General features: G+C 33.6%; 1 protein-coding gene across 1 annotated transcript; it reads left to right on the top strand.

Moving 5' to 3' along the window:
- Positions 1-970: 970 nt before the first annotated feature.
- On the top strand, positions 971-16,017 carry LOC123668106. Its single transcript, XM_045601900.1, has 15 exons — positions 971-1,058; positions 2,371-2,534; positions 2,815-2,985; positions 3,158-3,317; positions 4,238-4,314; positions 5,013-5,220; positions 6,102-6,130; positions 7,851-7,905; positions 8,581-8,682; positions 9,097-9,239; positions 9,931-10,030; positions 10,142-10,272; positions 11,680-11,799; positions 14,124-14,278; positions 15,777-16,017. The coding sequence occupies exons 1-15, from the start codon at positions 971-973 to the stop codon at positions 15,850-15,852; spliced, it is 1,779 nt and encodes a 592-aa protein (XP_045457856.1). The 3' UTR covers positions 15,853-16,017.
- The last annotated feature ends 4,425 nt before the right edge of the window (positions 16,018-20,442 follow it).

The raw sequence follows: 20,442 nt of genomic DNA, 5'->3' as shown, positions 1-20,442 counted from the left end.
ATTAATTGAAGTCATTTTTTTCATTTGCCAGCAAAAAATTACTTTGTTGATTTATTATTATGGATATAGCTTGTTAGCTGTAATCCATCTAAATTTGGTTTAGATAATAATCATTTATGTTATTTATTATAATCTCAAAGTATCTACACATGTAATTTATATAAAATATATTGAAATTAATATGCCACGTTGTTCCATTGCAGCATTGCAAATACCTTTTAGAATTTCTCCCAATATATTCGTTTCTGAAATCATAATAAATATGTGTATAATGCGATAAAACCTTAGGCACTTAAGATAATTGTGGTTACTTGGAAACCAAAAAAAAAAACGTCTTCAATTACATGAACAACTAACACAACGGTCAATCAAATACGCATTAGGGGATACTCAAAAAGTACTCACCAGGTCTAGATCAGATTTAATTTGGACCGCGACAAACTTGAGTTTTCGATTTAAAAAAAGGATCACCAAAAAGTTATAATAAAAACACACAATAAATATATACATAAAAATACAGTTGAATTGTGAACATCCTCCTTTTGTTGACGTGGTTAAAAACTAAACCATACTCTAACTACTATAATAGGCTATTCCATCTCAATAACAGTCCTGGATTTATAAATAGGCCGTATAAGCCGCGGCCTAGGGGCGGCAGATTTCAGAGGACGGTCACTTGATTTCAGAGGGTAAAAAATTGTATTTCTTGTTTCTTTTTTACGCTCTCTTTCGTAATGACTGATTCATTCGTTTACTTAACTTTCATTTGTTTATTTAAATAATAATTTTCCATTTGTAGTAAAGGAGGCCAATTTACTACAAATGGAAAATTGGATGGAAAGGTATGTACATGGGGCGGCAGAAATAAAGTGGCCTACACTCATAAAAAATATAAATCCGGCGCTGCTCAATAATAATATCATGTCATGTCAAATGTCTTTACCAGGTGCTGCTTGCTAAAGTTGTCACTATGCCGGAGCTCATAGACCAGATGTACTGCTCGCAACAGATCGTCATACCACCGAAGTTTCCTTACATCCTCAAGAAATATTGTAAAGGTATTTGCGTAAATCGGTCTTAAATACTCATCAGTCATCATCATCAGGTCAGCCTATTACAGTCCACTGCTGGACATAGGCCTCCCCAAGTTTGCGCTAGACATTCCGGTTTTCCGCTATCCTCATCCAGCCTATACAGGCAATCTTACGCAGATCGTCAGTCCAACGGGCCGGAGGATATCGGATTTAAATAATGAATTTTATTCATTATACTAGCTGTGCTCGCGACTTCGTCCGCGTGGATGTAGTTTGTGTTATGTTCAACGTGATTCTTTAAATTGGCATAACTTTTTTATTTATGAACCGATTGATGTGAAAGAGACACTAAATGTTAAGCTAAGGTTGCCACAATATATTAGTAAAAACCACATCTAAATCGGATAAGCCGTTTCTGAAATTGGCGTGCACAAACGCACAGAAAAACAGACAATTTTTTTGATAATTATTGTTTTGGGTCCTATTTGCGTTGATAAAGGTCCCACTAATATTTTTTCTCATATATCCTTAATGTACAGACAGCAACCCGTTACATTTTCGTAATATGTATTGATTATCCTGGTGAACTTCGTACCGCTATATTCTTTTCACGGCTATAGCCGAAGAATATGATAAATAAAAACTTGATTACGTTTTTCTGTTTAATTTTTTAACCAAGTTCCAAAAAAGGAGAAGGTTCTCAATTCGACTGTACTTTTTTTTATGAATGTTACTTCAGAACTTTTGACTGGGTGGACCGATTTCGACAACTTTTTTTTAATCGAAAGGTAGTGTGTGTCATTTGGTCCCATTTAAGTTTATTTGAGATCTAACAACTACTTTTCGAGTTCTATCTAATAATTCGTTTTTACTTCTCTTTTTTTGCGTCGACCTACGTTGTATTATACCGCATAACTTTTTACTGGGTGTACCGATTTTGATAATTTTTAATTTATTCGAAAGCTGATGTTTATCATGTGATCACATTTAAATTTCATCGAGATACTTGACTATATTTTTGTCTACCTACGTTGTATTACTTGTCGATGTAATTGAAGTAGGTTTTTTTTCGTTTGCGAGTAAATACACAAACGAAAAAATATATATCCAAATTGGTGTGCTCGGTCAGAAGTTATGTCTGAGTCCATTTCGGCGACTTATTTTTAATATTTATATAGTTATTTACTTATATAGTTAATGTTAAACTTTTTGCCTTACCAATTACTTATGATGCACCCACTTTAAAGCTTAAATAAGTATAAGTTAAGATATAATCGAGACATAATTAACAATTTCCCTTTGATTTTATCGTATATTTATTCCTTCAATATTACAGCGGCCATTAAAACTCAGCCATACGACCTTCTCCGCTGGTCGTTCGAATACTTTTCGGCGCTTGCGCAGAACCGTCCCCCTCCCGTGAAGTTGAGGTTGGAATACCCAATATACAGCACGGAGGGTGGTCTGACCAGAGGGTGCTTAAAGGTTCTGGCCAATCAAGTGAGTTACCTGCTTGTATAAAAGGTTTTGGCTGTAAGTTTGAGGTATTTTGCGAGACGGGCTGCTTCAAATCTTAAGTAACATAGTTCCTGCTATGCCCTTTTTCATATAAAAAGTCTATTTTCAAGCATTTTGTAATACTGAAAACATTCAAAATGTAAATAACGTTACATAGATAGTACTAATCCCAACTTTTATAAAAATCTTTACATGTCTGTATATTATAAACAGAGCATTTAAAGAAATAAAAAATTTTAAACTTACTTTTTCCCTATTTTAGTTAATTGGCATGTCACAAGTACCGTTACCAGCTGTCCGTAAAGCCTGGGACGGTTTTTGCCTGGATCCTGAGGAGTTGAAGAGGATATTCTGTTTGTGTGAAGTATATCTTCGTGAAGATTCGGTACCTTTCTTGCATTTTATAGCTGTCGCTGGAGGTCTACTCACTAAGGTATGTTGTTTATCTGAACGGCATTAGACGAAATATCGTCGGAAAATTTGTGTTTCTTTATATAATCTTTCCCTTAGATTACCAGTATAATGAATCTTAATTTTATAAAAGTATCAAGAAGAATAAAACATTTGCTATTTATTTACACCTTATTTGCCCAAAAAACATCCAGACTTTAACCCACACCATGATCCTGCTCTGCGAGACCTTGACCAAGGAGCCTGATGGTGGATCAGCAGCCATACCACTCCAGGACTTCCTCACAATGTACCAGTTCCTGGCTCGCATGGACGCATCCAAGGATGTGAAGTACTTCAATGGCTACCGAGAAGGTATGATCGCTCACTCGCTTCAGCTTACCGCAGTCCACTGCTGGACATAGGTCTCCTCAAGTTCGCACCAGACATACCGGTTTTTTGCTATTCTCATCCAGCCTACACCGGCAATATTACGTAGATCGTCGGTCCAGCGGACCGGAGGACGTCTCACACTGCGTTTGCCAACAGGCGGTCTCCACTCAGAGAATGTATGATCATTATGATGTATTAATATTTTAAGCAAGGCTTGATCACGATCATCACGGATATTGTGTCTAAATTTTCAAATTTGTTAGATGTGTTAATAATTTTATGTACGTAATCTTATTGTCCGGAAGTGTGCGTACCAATTTACAAAGTAAGAGATATAAACATGGTTATGATCTCTAAGCAAATATTTATGGGATTAATATTACTAACTGGCTTTTTTTAAGATCAATATAGTTTCTCCATTCTTTTTTTTCTTGTACATTTAAAGAGTAAATAGTTCCTAATTCCGTTCAGTATTTTTGTTTTATAACTACCCTAATTTCGATATCATAAAATTCCATTTAAAATTATACTAAAGAAATGCCTAAAAACCTACAGGTTAACTGCCTGCTAAGGCTTTCTCTCCAACAGAGAAGATCAGCAAAATTGTAGTTATTAAGACAATAAAGTTAAGTTACCTAAGAATTTTTTGTCGATTCTTTCTTGGTAATATCAGAATTAAAAATTTGTATGAGTTCAACATTAACTCATATAAATTTGGCAATGTGGATTCCAAAGCGCTTATAAAGCCAACTTTAATCACTTTCGATTTTAAAGTGAAGACAGAACTGTACACAGAAATACCAATAACGCTGAAAATGAACACGGTAAAGCCTTCAGGGAGATTGGATTAATTTTCCGATATGATAAAGTCAATATAGTTTAGTACAATTTTCAAATTTCAGGCCAAACACCAAAACCTGAAAGTCCAGTCGAAGAAGAGGAAAACCCAGAAACAGTTGAAGAGCAAGCGGATACAGAGGTAAGGCTTTTAACAAAATGTGACGATATTGTGCTCTCTATATAGGCTAAATGTGAGTTTATCTATGAGTATGAATTATCGAAAACAACTGAACTATGGGCAATTGTATGAAATGGGCAGTGGTACGTTCTGCAAGTCTCAAATGAAGATTTGAGCTAACTCCGTTGCGTCCCTTGTTGTGTATCCATAGGTAACCAAATTTCATAATTTCAGATATTCGCTGAATACTGTAGTGTTCCAAACTTTAACGCTTTTACTATAGTATGGTTACTTCTTGGCGACTTTCTTAATAACAAATTAAACTTTGAACAGTATCATAAAATATTCTAGGTACAAAGTCAATGTAGTTTCCAACTTTAGAAATATTATAATTGTCGTACAGTGCGAAGTAATTATTTCGTACAAAATTTATATTCAAAATTATGTATTGTATTGTTGTATAGTTGTGGGCTCGGTTTTCCGCATTTAGACACAAAGGTGGTCCGTTGTGCGTGAAAAGAGGGCGGACTAGTTCAGCCAGCCCAGCTCCTTCCAAAAGCTCAGAAGCCTCCTGGGGCGTTCACAGGCTTCTCGGATCGTCCTTATTTCTTCAAAATTATGATTATATTTTTAATAGTTTTGCTAAAAATATAAGTAAAACTAATTAGAATGCGCAGTCTCTTATTAGCTTAAATTCTGAGTCAATAATTGTTTCATAGTCATTATCAGAAGATTACTGGCAAGAACTACACGAATGGGAAAATTGCAGACACCTTCAAAAAGTTAATCTCATAAATGACCACGTACCTCAAACGGCGAGATTGAGTGATAAACTGAACATGCCGGTGATTGGCAAAATTAAGAGATCTCCCTCTATCGAGAGAGCTGGACAGATAGAGAGGGAAAACTATATGAGAGAGAGAAAAGGTTATTTTGTCTTTTGTTGTTCATTTCAGTCGTTGAAATAGCAAATTTTCGAAAAGTTGGCAGGTCATGATCTGTTTTTGGGGTTGTTTCAAACATTCAACATTATTTTGCTTTTGTATCATTATGAGACTGATCATATAGGACTTGAGTTTCAGTTACTCCGTCATATGTTAAGCGATTTAAGCAATTGGTTTGCGTTTCTTGTTCAAATAGATAGATTCTAGTATAAATAAGATAAGGTAGCATCCAATTTTGTTTTGTAACAAAAACTTATGAGGTATTATTTATACTTACAATATAGGGAGACGAAAAAATAGTCAAGTAAATACGTGTTATTAGAGATAACTCGAAAAGCACTTATCAGATCGCTATTAAATTTAAATGGGACTATACGACAAGCAACACCTTTAGTTTTAAAAAAGAATCATGGAAATTGTTCCATCAAGTACAGAATTATGATGTAACACACACAAAACCGTAGTCGGTTTGAAAACCCCCTCCTTTTTTGAAGTCAGTTAAAAATAAATTGTATTTGCTAATTGTCAAAACGGAGTCAACGCAAAAAACTACATTTTTGAACTCCCAAAAACGAAACGTAATGAAATAAGACAAACGTACAAGTAGTATCATCCCTTCAGCTAGAGGTAGAGATAAATCCCTCCAGACATAGGCCTCTACAAGTTCGCACCAAAAATGGCGTGAACTTGTGTATTGCTCACAGTCACCACGCTGGGCAGGCGGGTTGGTGACCGCAGGGCTGGCTTTGTCGCACTGAAGACGCTGCTGCTCGTCTTCGACCTGTGTATTTAAAAGCCAGCAGTACAAATAGTAGTTTAGTTTTAATCTGTAAACCTGTCTTTAAATCTTCAAAAATATTTCAGGTAGACCTGCTCCAAGCGAAGAAGTCGAAGTTAGTTTAAACATCGAAATACCAAATTCATTACCGTTTCATTGTTAATGGCTACCATTTTTTTTTCATTTAGTTACTGGTTAAACTTAATAATCTATAATCGAATATATAAAATTCTCGTGTCATGGTGTTAAACATTGAACTCCTCTGAAACGGCTCGACTGATTTTAATAAAATTTTGTGGGCATATCGGGTAGGTCTGAGAATCGGCCATCATCTATTTTTCATACCCCTAAATTATAAGGGGGGGGGATTAAGCGGGTTAATAACATATATGGCAAAGAAACGTTTGCGGGGTCAGCTAGTAATATTATATAGATGAAGAGTTAGTTTGTTTAAACGCGAACTGAAAAATTCTTTATGTGTTAGTTAGTTCATTCACCAAGGAAGGCTATAGCCTATAGGCTATGTAACATAACTTTACATCCAGTAATATCGAGTAGTACCATCTAGTAGATCAGTATCCAGAGCTGAGCATAAATAATAAATGTTAAGAAACCGGAAAAGATTTTCTATTTTGAGGGTTTCCGTTGCGTGCTCTACGTAAACGGTTAAAGCTACTTAAAAATAATCTATACGGAAAATAATTGGCATTAATAGTTCTAAAATAAAGTCTGTGAGAGAATATTTTTATCTTTTAAGATGTACTCAATATAATCTTTTTAATGGTAATCAATTTCGTTCTAAACTTTTATAGTAATGCATTATTTGCGAAGGTAGTTTTAAAGACATGATATAAATATTTATCCAAATATATACATTTATTCGTTACAAGTATTTCTTTCTGAACAAAATAGTGCTTAACATCATTTGATTTCGATGAATATCTTAGGAGATATCACAGTATTAAAATATGTTTTAAGAACTAATGATCACAAAATTTTTAAATGGATGATTTAATTGCATTATTATCAGACAGGCATGAATCATTGCGAATGAAAAATTCTTCACTTCAAATAAGGCAATTTTATGAAGAGAATTTTTGTCTTTGATATTAATTTAAGATTAAGTTTTATTTTCGACTCATAATTTATTTTCTCTTTTTTAAATATAAAGACATACTAAGCATAATTAAATTATACCTAATTTATAAAACATGACGAGAGATAGTAAATACATTAGACAATGATCTAGTTCTAGATTCATTTAGATTCCATAGAATCTAGGATATTGTATCATTTCATCATTATCTCTAGTGTCATTCATTTTAATTATAATTGTAATCGTTCTTACGGCAATTTTTTTTTAAAAGATAGAAGCCATCGTAGAAGAAATTTAAGAAGTCACAAAGAACCAAGGTATATCAAGGAATTCGTAGCCACAGATAGTGTTTTAGGATTTAGTCTTTTCATCACTTCAGCCTATCGCAATCCACTGTTGGACATAGGCCTCCCCAAGGTCGCGCCAAACATTATGGTGCGAACTCGTGTGTGTTGCCCATAGTCACCACGCTGGCAGGCGGGTTGGTGACCGCAGGGCTGGCTTTGTCGCACCGAAAACGCTGCTGCCCATTTTCGGCCTGTGTGTTAAAAGCCAGCAGTTGGATGGTTATCCCGCCATTAGTCGATTTTATGAGTTCCTAGGTGGTAGTGGATCTGTGTTATCCCTTAGTCGCCTCTTATGACACCCTCGGGAAGAGGGGGGGAGGCTACATTCTTTACTTCCTTAACCACACAGCTCTTATAGATATGATAATATTATCCAACCAATTTTATTTCAGAAAAAGCTTCGAGAGCTTAGTAGTGCAAAAGTCAACGAGGCAGAAGATAAGAATGGTAAGGTCATTTTTTTTACATTTTTTTTTTGTTATATGATATTGTATTATACATTTGCCATCAATATATTTTTTATTTTTTTTATTTTTATTTATTAAGAAGCCAACGTCATACACTAAGAATCCATTTTTTAACTTAATACTATCTTATAAAATTCTCATGTCGCGGTGTTTGTAGTTATTCTCCTCCGAAACGGCTTGACCGATTCTCATGAAATTTTGTGTGTATATTTAGTAGGTCTGAGAATCGAACAACATCTATTTTTCATCCCCCTAAATGTTAAGAGTAGTCCACCCCTATTTTTTTTTAATTTTTATTTAAATTATTTATTTTTTATTTTATTATGATTTGGCGTTGAAAAATACATACAACCCTAAATTTTCACCCTTCTACCATCAACCCCTATTTTTAAATAGCGTTTAGCGGTATGCATAACATAATGCATATAGTAAAATTTCATTGAAATTATTCGTAAAATGTTCAAGATATACTAATTTTTGGCAAAACTCTTGTACATCTTAATTCAAATAGTAAATTGTAGTAGTAATAAATATTTAAAAGCTAACTCTATAAGTTTATATGCATGAGCTTAGACTACATATTACGACACACAAACTCAAGTTACATTTTCGGAAGGAATAATTTATTATTTTTCTATAAATGACCTTAAAACAGTTGTCCAAAAATCGAAAGATGAAAACGTTGAAAAGAACAAAGAAGAAATTAAGATCATAGTGACGGATGAAGACGGTCAGGAGATACCGTTTGAAATATATGGTTATTACTTATGATTTTATTTTATTTCAATTAAGTTAAGTGTATTAATTAGACTTATAGTAAGTAGAATACGGTGCTGTTTCAATCGTTCTTGTAGATGTTGTTGTTATATTTTTAAATCGTGACTTTAATATATTCTAAGTTATAATAAATCATAATAATTTTTTATTTGTTAATAATCTTTATCATTAATAATACAATTATGTACTTGAAATTTATCTACTATGTGTTATGGCTTAATTCTAAAATATTTCGGAATTGTTGATTTCATTAACTTTTGAATTATTTGAGGTTAAAACACTATAACAACTGAACTTTTTAAAGTAGTAAGAATGAAGGCAAATTTTTTGTGTAGTAATAAACTTTTTAACGATGAAAATTTTGTGAAGTAACAAGTATTAAAACAAATTATAGGTGAACCTAAACAAGAAGAAGATGCTAACGTAATTGATGAAGGAACAGATGTATTAGGTGTTGAAGAAGTGAAAGATGAAGAAACAGAGAAGAAATTTGAAGAGATAGACGAAAAAGAAAGAATTACATTATTTGTTACAGAAGTATAAGCATACTTAATGAATATTGTGATAGTATACTTATATTTTAAAAGCAGACAAATTTATAATAATCATATATCTAGCTATGCTAATACAGAGTAGGTAAAATATAACGTAATACTTGCCCAAGTATTCTGTTTGAACATAGCCAGCAATGGGTTAGATTCACCACTAGGTCGTCTAGGTCATCACCAATGACCAAGTAAATATGCAGCTTCAAAGGAGTTATAGATACTTTTCTGTCTTAAGACATAACGCAGGGTAGAGAAAGCTAAATATGTTAGGGTAAAGCATTAACTTCTGGCTCTCTAGAACGTACAAACGAAAGTGAAAAAGTTTTTTATAACATATTTCTAAACAGGTTGAGACAGTCGGTATTAAAATACAATAAATATTGTTGTCACTTGTTATTTAGAATCACGCTTCAGCCTGTAATATCCACTACTGGGCACAGGCCTCTTTCCCCATGTAGGAGAAGGATCAGAGTTTAATCCACCACGCTGCTCCAATGCAGGTTGGCGGATATATTCCCTACTATGAGTAACGATTGCTATCAGGTGTACATGATAGAAACCGGGACCGAGCGCTTAACGTGCTCTCCGAGGCACGGAGGGGACCCGCAAAGACTGCACAAACACAATACCCTTAATGGTATAATATTTTTCTTTTTTTTTTCTTTTAAATTTTTGTTCAGTGTTACGAAGAGCGCGAGCGGCGTCGGGAAGATTTGGAACTTACGTTTGACGAGATAGCTGAAATCGTGGATAGGTTCAAGTCTGCTAACTATGATCTTGGTTAGACTTTAATGGCTATTTTGATTTTAATATCTTTAAGTTACTTTATTCAGAGTTGTTTAGTTGAAAATCTACAGGCATAAAATTGATATAACTGTCATTTATTTACAGGCATGGTAGCTGGTAGGCAGATGTCGACGACAAGTGGGGAGTTTGTGGTTTCTCACATCGAAAAGGAGATTATGGATTACATTGACGGTCAGATTGCGATTTTACCTGATCCTGACTTGAAGAAGAAGAAGGTAAGACATGACTTTATTTAGGCTGTTTCGACGATAACATCGAAACAAACAGCTTAAATAAAGCCAGTTTCCGAAGCACGGTAAACGGCTAGTCTCTTAATGATTTACACCCACACAAGAGACACGTAATCTAAATTGTTTTATTTTATACGTCAAGGGTGGCAAACAAGAATATGATACATCCAATGTCAAGGGGTTAATATGAGCATTGCATAGCGTTGTCGCCTCTCTCCCGGAGCTCTGACTACCTTACTCACAACAAAAATACAACACTACTAATCTTTTTCTTTTTCTAATGTTTACGCGAATTTTATTCATTTAATAAAACACTTTTTTTCGGATTTTATCGCGGTTTATTGTTAACTTTTGGTCAACCATGGTCACGGGAGGACAGTCCTCCCGTGACCATGGTTGCTGTAAAGTATCCGAAACGTCGGGAATCAAAAGTTAACAATAAACCGCGATAAAATCCGAAAAAAGTGTTTTATTAAACTACTAATCTTGCTTCCTCAGTGAATGGCGTTAAGGTGACATACACGTTACGATTACACAAGAACGATTGTCGAAACGTTATCCCGGTTAAATCTAGAATACAATTTGCCCTATGTTATCTTCCGGCTTTTTCCACATTACATATTACGCTTCAGCCTGTAATATCCCACTACTGGGCATAGGCCTCTTTCCTCATGTAGGAGAAGGATCGAGAGCTTAATCCACCACGCTGCTACAATGCGAGTTGGCGGATATATTCCCTACTATGAGTAACGATCGCTATCAGGGGTACATGATAACAACCGGGACCGACGGCTTAACGTGCTCTCCGAGGCACGGAGGGGAGACCCACAGGGACTGCACAAACACCCAGACCACGGCAAACACCTGTATGGCCAATACAAATGTTTGTCATGTGTGGGGATCGAACCCACAACCGCCAGCGCAACAGGCACAATCCATAGCTGTGAACGTTGGGCCAACGCGGGGTTACAACCTTACATATATAAAAACATCACATATATAAAAACGCAACTATTTTAAATTACTTTTCTGTTGAATAACTCGAATTGCACCAGTTTCATACACGTTTTAATCGACAGCTACAGATGGACTATTAAAATGGATTAAATCCAAAAAAAAAAATTAACAGCTTATTCCACAACGTTTCTCCACTGCAGGTTGGCGAATGTATTCTCTACTATGAGTAACAATAGCTATCAGCCGTTTATGATAATATCTAGGATCGACAGCTTAACGTGCTTACCGAGGCACGGTGTGAGACCCACAAGAACAGACAACCAGACCGGAAAATTTGCAACGGTTCTTCAGCACATATACGGCACACATACTACACCTAAGTGATGTCTATCAATATGTTTCTTAAATATTACTAATAAAAAAATAATATTGTAGGCTAAACCAGAAGAGGTGGCCATGGTGAAGGATATCCTCGAAAACTTTCTCGATGAAAATATGGACGTGATCGTACCGGAACTTGAAGAAGTTGAAGAAGAGGAACAGCCATTACCGGAAGTAAGATATACTTAATAGTAAAAAATATGACCATTTTCAGAAATGATTTCATTATACCTCGAATATTTCTTAGTGTTTTATACAAGACTAGCAGTTGCCTGGGGATTTGCTCGCGTAGAAATTGATAATATTTACAGAAGGGTTAAAATAGTGCAAAATCAATATATATTACAACAATTTACGACTTCTTGATATACGATATTATTTTATGGTTCATCTTTCGTGCGCTAGACCTACCAGACTGCTCCTGCTCGATCACTCTTCATGGAAACAGTAGTTCAAAAAATATCTTTCTTTAAATCTTTTCAAACCATTTTGGTCCATGGTCCTAATTTAAAAAATGACGGATTTTCATACAACTTTTCAACTCCCATTTCACTTCCTTAGAAGTACAATTTAGCAAAATCTGTTTAGTGAACACCTATTAACTACACACTTGTAGTGTTTTGCCATAAAAAATTAAAAACTTTCACACAAATGTGAGAGTCCTTAGAACACGTTAATCCAGTTCTGTCACAAAATCCTTACGTAACGGGCCTTTACTAAAGATAAACAAACTACCTATGTCAATTTTTAGAGTTCCGTACCTCAATAGGAAAAAACGGAACCCTTATAGGATTACTTTGTCTGTCCGTCTGGCCGTCAAGACCCTTTTTCTCAGAAACACGCAAGCTGAAATTTATATAAAATATTAAGTCACAGTAGACTTGGAGCTGTGAAAAAATCAAATTTCTAAGCTAACGCAATCAAAAGATACAGACAGCCGTTTATGTTGCAAAGTTTCGACATTTGCAAGGGAATCAAAACCTACAGGATACTCAGAGTACCTTCCGAGAACTCAGTCTTGAAATTTGGTACGAAGCAATGTCTAAAGCACAAATAAAAGAAAAATTGCGAAAAACATACATTTTTAGTTACATCATATAATAAAAATATTTTTAATAATTTTTATACGGAACCCTCAGTGCGCGAGTCCGACTCGCACTTGGCTGGTTTTTTTTTGAGTTTGAATTACAAAATTATGAACATTTATATAATTAGTCCAGAGCTCTTAGACTTCCTTGATGGGGCTCTATCGCAAAGTTTCTTCGAAGTAGAACTAATTATTAACTATCTTTTTGCCAAATTTCATGTCTGTAGCACAAAAATTGAATGACTTTCATATAATGCACACACCCACAAACACACGTACACACACGCTCGCACACACACAAACATTTTGTACAACACACACAGACATCTTTAAATTCCACATCATGCATCCCTTTTTTATTATCATTGTTTTATTATTGTTTAATCTTTTATCCTGGTGATCATTGTGTTTGCGTTTATATTTTGTCACTACTTATATTTTGGTCATCTTTGTGATACGACGCTTTGTGAGTAGGGCGTTAATGACTACGATACAGTTTTATACTAATGTAGTTATTATCGTTACAAATTGTTTTTGCTATGTATCAAATATTTAAAATAAATAAATATTATTATTTAAAAAAATATTATTAATTTGCGAGAGCCCTTAAATCATCTTGGCCCGGTCCTGTCTCAAAATTCGATCTTAACGGATGTCTACTAACTATAAACTACTCCCTTGCCAAATTTCAACTTTATGGGTCCAGTGGTTTTTGAAATTTCGTGATGAGTCGCCAAACGACTAACCTAACCTAACGATTTTATATATTTAGATTAATTGAAAATATTTGCTTATAAAATATCTTCGACCCAATTCTTATCGCGAAAATTACCTTGGTGTGCTTTTCAACAAACAGTGAGTTTGCTACAATTTTCAAGATATCTTCAGAATCAGAAACAGAATCGGAATCAGAACTAAAAATCAATGTCAAAATCAAAATTGGAATCCCAATCGAAATCCAAGTCCAAATTCAAATCGTAATCTTAGTGTAGTCGTATTTTTAGTCGTAGTCGTAGTCGTTGTTGTAGACGTTGTCGTATTCGGAGTCGGAGTCGTAGCCGTAGTCGGTTTCGTAGTCATTGTCCTAGCGCTAGTCGTTGTCTTTGTCGTAATCGTAGACCTAGTCGTGGTCGTAGCCCTTATCTTTGTCCTTGTCTCGATGTCGTTGTCGTTTTCATTGTCGGAATCGAAATCTACACATTTTTAAGCACAGTCAAAGAGTTCTCGAAAATGCCAATACCAGTCATAGTCTTATACCTCTTCTTGGTCTTCTTAGTCACGCACCATGCGAGAGACTGCATGTGTCTTTACGCAGTGGATGTATAAATAAATTAGCTTTTGTTAAAAATTAGCATTCGTTTTTATATAACTAAAAAAAAAAAAAACAAATACGTATCAGTAATCGTTTCAGGTAACGGTAGTGTACGCAGTACCCGGTATTGGACCTCCGGTAGACGAGGATTTGATACGAGATTTCGTTGATTATGCCTTGGAAGTCTGCAAGCTACAAGCTGACGTTATTATGCCTAGGAATATACGGCATTTCCTGTGTCCGCCTTTAGAAAAGTAAGTGTTTATTATACATTTATTATTATTACTAGTGTTCGCCGAGTGGTCGAAATTAGACCATAATTAATTTAAATGATAAGTTTCAACATTATTAAGGTTCTGTTGTCGAAGACTATACTTCCATCATTATAAATAAAAGAGTACTTATATATATATACATATATATATATATATATATATATATATATATGTGTGTGTGTGTGTATATATATGTATATATGTGTGTGTGTGTGTGTTTGTGTGTGTGTGTGTGTGTGTCAAATATATGGTATTGATTAATGGATTTAATGTATTTTTTATGCATAATTTCAAAAATATATTAGTATTCTGCACTCCGTTATATCTTATACTATTAAACGAGCAATTCTTGTATATATATATATATAATCTGAATCTCGGAAACGGCTCCAACGATTTTCATGAAATTTAGTATACAGGGGATTACGGGGGAGATAAATAAATCTAGCTAGGATTCATTTTTAGAAAATATCGTTTTATCCCTGTTTTTAGGCAATGAAAAAATGGCTACAATATCGTTAGAATAAGAAGGTAAATTTCGCATCTGTCAATAAAGTTGTAATAGCTCAGGGGAAATCGGCCGATCGCGCTCGGCCGAAAAGATCATGGTTCGAATCCTCACATATTCCAGATCGATTATCGTTTTTTTTTCTTTTTTTTTCTAAAAAAAATAAAATCGAAAAATATTATTCATATTTTATCAATATGTAATTCGTATTTATTACGATTTTCAAAAAACACGATTTACTAAAAATACCGAGCTAAGCTCGGTCACCCAGGTCCTAACCTTTAAGTGTGCGAAATTTCACACTCCTCCGTCCGCGCAATTTTCGTAAAAAGGGGGTACAAAGTTTTGGTATCACGTATTAATATATACATAATATAATATGTGTTTTATTTATTTTTTATTACCATATTTGCCTTATATTCTTATCAATTAAAATATATGATATTTGAAGCGTTTTTTGTTTACTTCAAGTCTCAAATATCTAATGTGATAATTCATTATTCCAATTTAAATTGATTTTTTGGGTTGGGCAGCCTGTTCCTTTCAGCTCACTATAGTGCTGTAGTAATGGTATCTCTATTATAAACAGTAATTATTTTTTTGAGTGGTACAAAATATTAAATGATAGGTGATCCAAAACTTTTTGCTGCCAAACTTTTTTGACAAAGCGTTGTCGCAACGGTGTGACCGTTAACCGAACACTAGTTTGTAACTGTTGCGCTGGTGGTTGCGCAAACATTTGTATTGGCCATACAGATGTCTGCCGTGGTCTGGGCGTTTGTGCTTGTATATTGTATGTGTTTCCGGACCCCCGATACAGGACATAATCCGACTGGGGGCAGTTGAGTGAGAAGCGTTTATTTGTTTTATTTATATTTTTTTCGTGATTGTCTAGTATTTTCACTAAAACGAGTTTTCAGTACATATGCATTTACCGACTTTATCATAAATAAAATGTGTATTTTGCAGGTATGAAGAACCAAAGAATGATGATCAGCAACCGAAGAAAGAGCAGGTCGCAATGGGTGGCGTCATCACGGATTAAATCCATTATGATCAAATTTTAATATAAAAATTATTTTAAAATATATAATTATGACCTATCAAGTATTGTTAAAAATTTAATGTTTATTTTATTTAATAGCACTATAGCACTGTTTTTGTAGTTTCTTCTATAAATTATATTAATACAATTACATAAATACGTAAATGTGTTATTTTATTTTAGCCGATTTCTTATTTATTTTAAACGCAAAATGAAAAGAAAAAAGAAAAAAAGAAGTTAAGGAAATGCTATGGACTAAGTTAATTTCGGTGCAACTTTTTAACCTGTCTTTTAAAAGGAAGTTTAGAAGAAGCGTTTCTTATGCTTACTGGTATGTTATTACCCGACCTAATGGCATTGACTGTAAAAGATTTTTGATAAAAAGACAGATTTGTGAAAAGCTGTGGAACGAAGGAGTCTTTGAGGGGAACGTGGGTCTCTAGAATGATCGTTTAAAAGAAAATTAAATTTCGACTTAAAATAAGGTGCAAAAGGGTTGTATTGTACAGAATATAGGGCAGAAAATTCTTAAATTTCGTCGTTCTCTGATGGGCAACCATTGGGGTTATTATGTATAAACTTTGAGCGAAAAATATGCCAGCTCTCTCATTAACAATTTATTTATTTTTATAGGTACATCCACAGAATACATTTGAAACATTATATATGAATCATTATTACATTATTATCTAATATGTATCCCATTACTTAGTACACAACATTCCACAATATATTAATGTCATCAAGCAAGTATAATAAAATTACTTCACATACAAATTTTAAAAGTAATAAAAAAATAATTAAAAAAAAAACAAAAAACCCGCCTGCGTGAAGAACAACTAATAGAAAATCAACTGAAAAAGCTGGAACAAGATAAAAATTTAATATGCACATTATCGGAGGCGAGTTTGGCATGGCATAGGCGTGGGAAAGAGCAAAGTCCACATTTTTTAAACTTTAATATTGTATTTCTTTATTAGTATTACGGTAATAATAATCACGATATACCTTTTTAAAATCCTTGTATTGTGCCCTTCAATTTGATACCCATATTTTAGTATTCGAGAAAAAAAATTTTTTTCATTAACTACAATGGCTTCGCGCAGCCGCCATGTTTGATTTTTTTTAATGTCACCTATCTAAGAACACTTGGGCAGCTAAGACGAACCTAACGATACCTCAATTATGTAAATCTGTTCAGTGGTTCTGGAAATATGAGGTCGTAAAGAATATTACATACAAACATACATACATACATACAAGATACGCGCGAAAAACATAACCCTTCCTTGGCGGTCGGGTAAAAATCCTACTTATTAACAATAAAATTCATTTTAAAAGATCATTAATTTTATTTTATTTTATTTTTATTTGGGAAACATACAATTCTATATTACATTATTATATTATGACTAATTACAATATTTGAAATCAACAAAGTTTCCACTATTAGCTAATACATACAACAGCACTATACATTGCGTGAAACATATTGTTTGAAAAAAAAAATTAACAAAACAAAATGGAGAAATAAATTTTCTAAATTTAGTGTAAAAGAAAGGAAAAATCTTTTTAAGTAGGCATATATTTAACCATTTGCTTAACGTCCCGCTTGTATCTTCCTATTATGCAATTAAAAATATCAGTTTCCTGTAGGTGTTTGTTATAGAATTTTATAGAACGACATATAAAATTGTTGCCAGTGTACTTTTTTTTGTAAAATGGGACGTGAAACAAATGTCTATGACGAGAATTCGTTCGGGAGCAACTCAGGTTTATATTACTTAATAAAAAAGGTGAATCAACATAATTATTGAGAAGTTTGTACAAAAACATCTGATCCCTTTCAATTCGTCTATGTTTTAGACATGTAAAATTGGGAATGGACTTAAACCGGAACTTATAATGTTTTCAATAAAGTTTAAAAACTCTGTCCAATCCGTTAATCTGAACTTTGTACTGCGGATTCCACACAACAGAACCATACTCAAGTAGAGGTCTGATATATGAATCAAAGAGGTGTGAAAGTGTTGAGCTGTATTTAAAATTCCTACTTACTCTTAAGACAAAACCAAGCATACGTCGGGCTTTGGGGATTATATAATTCAGATGCTCATTAATTGTCTAATAAAATAACAAGGTCTTTTACTTCCGCGCCACGCGTTAGTGCTATATTATCTAAGTTATAATCGAACTTAAGGTATTTTGGGCTTCTAAAGAATGTTATTACATTACATTTTTTTATGTTTAGATTCAAAAAATTGTTTCTACAGTATACCATAAACTTATCAAGATCCCTTTGGAGTAGCTCACAGTCAGACCATGTATTGATTTTTTTTAAAAAATTTCATGTCATCCGCGTACGTTACAAAATGAGATTGATCAAATATTTTAGCCACGTCATTAAAAAATAAATTAAAAAGTAACGAGCGAGGTGTGAGCCTTGTGGTAAGCCCGAAATAACCGGGAGAAACGAGGAACAGAACCCTTTAATGGTCACTGCTTGACTCCGATCACGCCAATCGATTCCAGCTTGCAAACCAAGACCTTGTTTTTATTTTTTATCTAAGCTATTATATTTATTTTAATCTTTTTCATTTTACCTAAGTTATGGGATAGTAAAACAAAGCGGGGTTTCCTTTTTGTTCTATTTATTTATTACATGATTTATGAATTATTGTGAGAGGCCTTTTCTTTTTATTTACATCTTATTTTCTTAATTCTAATACATTTTATTTAGTTATTTATTTATTTATACACTTTACAGAGTTTCAGTTTTAACGATGTTTATTATCATTACCTTACTAACTTATTCTACTAAATTTGTGTGCTAATAGTATTATTTATATCTCTCTTTTTATTTTCTCTTCAACTCCTTTGGTTTTCTTTTTCTATCGATTTACATAATAGATTCAGAGAGAAGAGTATTTCAACAATTTTTAAACGGTTTTATTAAACGGTTTTATTTAGCTCACCCCGTTTGTTTTATTTTTTATTCTTGGGTCAAATTTAGTAATTCAAATTTCACCCTCTTCCTGTCAACCGATTAATCTGAAATTTTGTATACACTTTGGATTTTGGTGACAATATAATTATAAATTATGATAATATATGATAAAGCTGTGTCTAAAACTTGATTATTCGCAGAATTTTAATGCCTCTTCGTTTACTTCTATCGACCGTCTTAGTTCATTATTTATATATTCTTCTGAAATAATGGTATTTTTGCCGAAAAAAAAAAGAAATATTTCTATTTTTTAGAGAGAAAATTTTATTATTTATCAATACATTTCAGACTACGAGTATGTGTTTCATTTTAACTATTGACTGTCTTCGTGTTAATTGAATCAGCCGTTTCAACTATTAGTCTCTAAGCTTTTACGTTTAGAATAAACACTTGTACCGACTTATATTGTCATTTTAATATTCCCGATAATTTGGTGACGTTACAGGCGCCATGCTCACGAAGCGTGGCGTATGTTAGCTGTATGCCTTGAATGGCCCCTTTAAATCTGCAACTGCTGCCAACGTTTAGAGAGGGGTAATCAATTTGATATAATATTTTTAAAAAGCTTTTAAGAAAAAAATTTTTGAAACTATAGTGTAGTTAGTAAGCTTTTTTTTTATTGCCTCTAGTCCTAATGAAAAATATATAGAAAATTTTTGTAGGAGTGAAAAACTCAAATGATAATATTGGCATAGATACGTAGGTGTATATATTGGTAGATATCTATCTATTTTTATCAAAGGCGATGCTTTTTCGATAGGATCCTAATATTCCATCATATAAGTATATGTATATCCTCTCGAACCAAGCAAAGAACTTGTACGAGTGGATATGAAATTACCTCGAAAGGTCAGAAGCAATACTGTGAATACGTACCTATCGTGTGACGCGCCAACCCCTTCAGTTCATCTATATAACTCGCAACGTTCTCGCCGATAGCCTGACTTACGTCTTTGCCTAAACCGGCAACGCTCTCGGTTGTAGATGATTTTTCACTATCGATACCGTCACCGAATATTCCATCTCAGCTAGTGTTTTGGCGCTTGATAATTTTTTTAATGGTTCATACGCCTCGTCTCCCATGACCGCTATTAAAGAAGGTAATTTTAGTCCGTCGTTGATATTACCCTCACCTTAAAATTCATTAATTTCCAGGCGTTCTATGCATAATGACCACGATCCCCTCTTCACGTCGAATTCCGCAACTTTTCCGACATTTTTCCGACATTTTTGACACACGTAGATAAAATAAATACTCGACTCCGCCGTGGTGTATCGAGGAAAATAATACTAATTGCTTGATAGGAATTGTAGATAAAATTTAGGCAAGCCTCAAACCAATTTTCTCTCCATTTGTCAATGTCAATATCTTACTTTTTAATATTTCATATTTATTAGCGACCTAACATAAACAAGCAATAATAATTCTAGCCAGCGTTCGAACAATGTTTGTCCCATACATTACCGAAGTTTCACCAACGGAAAAAATTAATATGCAAAAAAAAAAAAAAAAATAGAAGAAAAAAAAATTCAATGTGAAATTATTATTTTCTTATTTCTTAATTCTAATACCTGAATTTTTC

The sequence above is a fragment of the Melitaea cinxia genome, chromosome 30 (genome assembly GCF_905220565.1).
Source record: "Melitaea cinxia chromosome 30, ilMelCinx1.1, whole genome shotgun sequence".
In the NCBI taxonomy this organism is placed as follows: Eukaryota; Metazoa; Arthropoda; class Insecta; order Lepidoptera; family Nymphalidae; genus Melitaea; species Melitaea cinxia.
The sequence above is the reverse complement of the archived record's forward strand: the minus strand, read 5'-3'. Positions and strand labels throughout refer to the sequence as shown.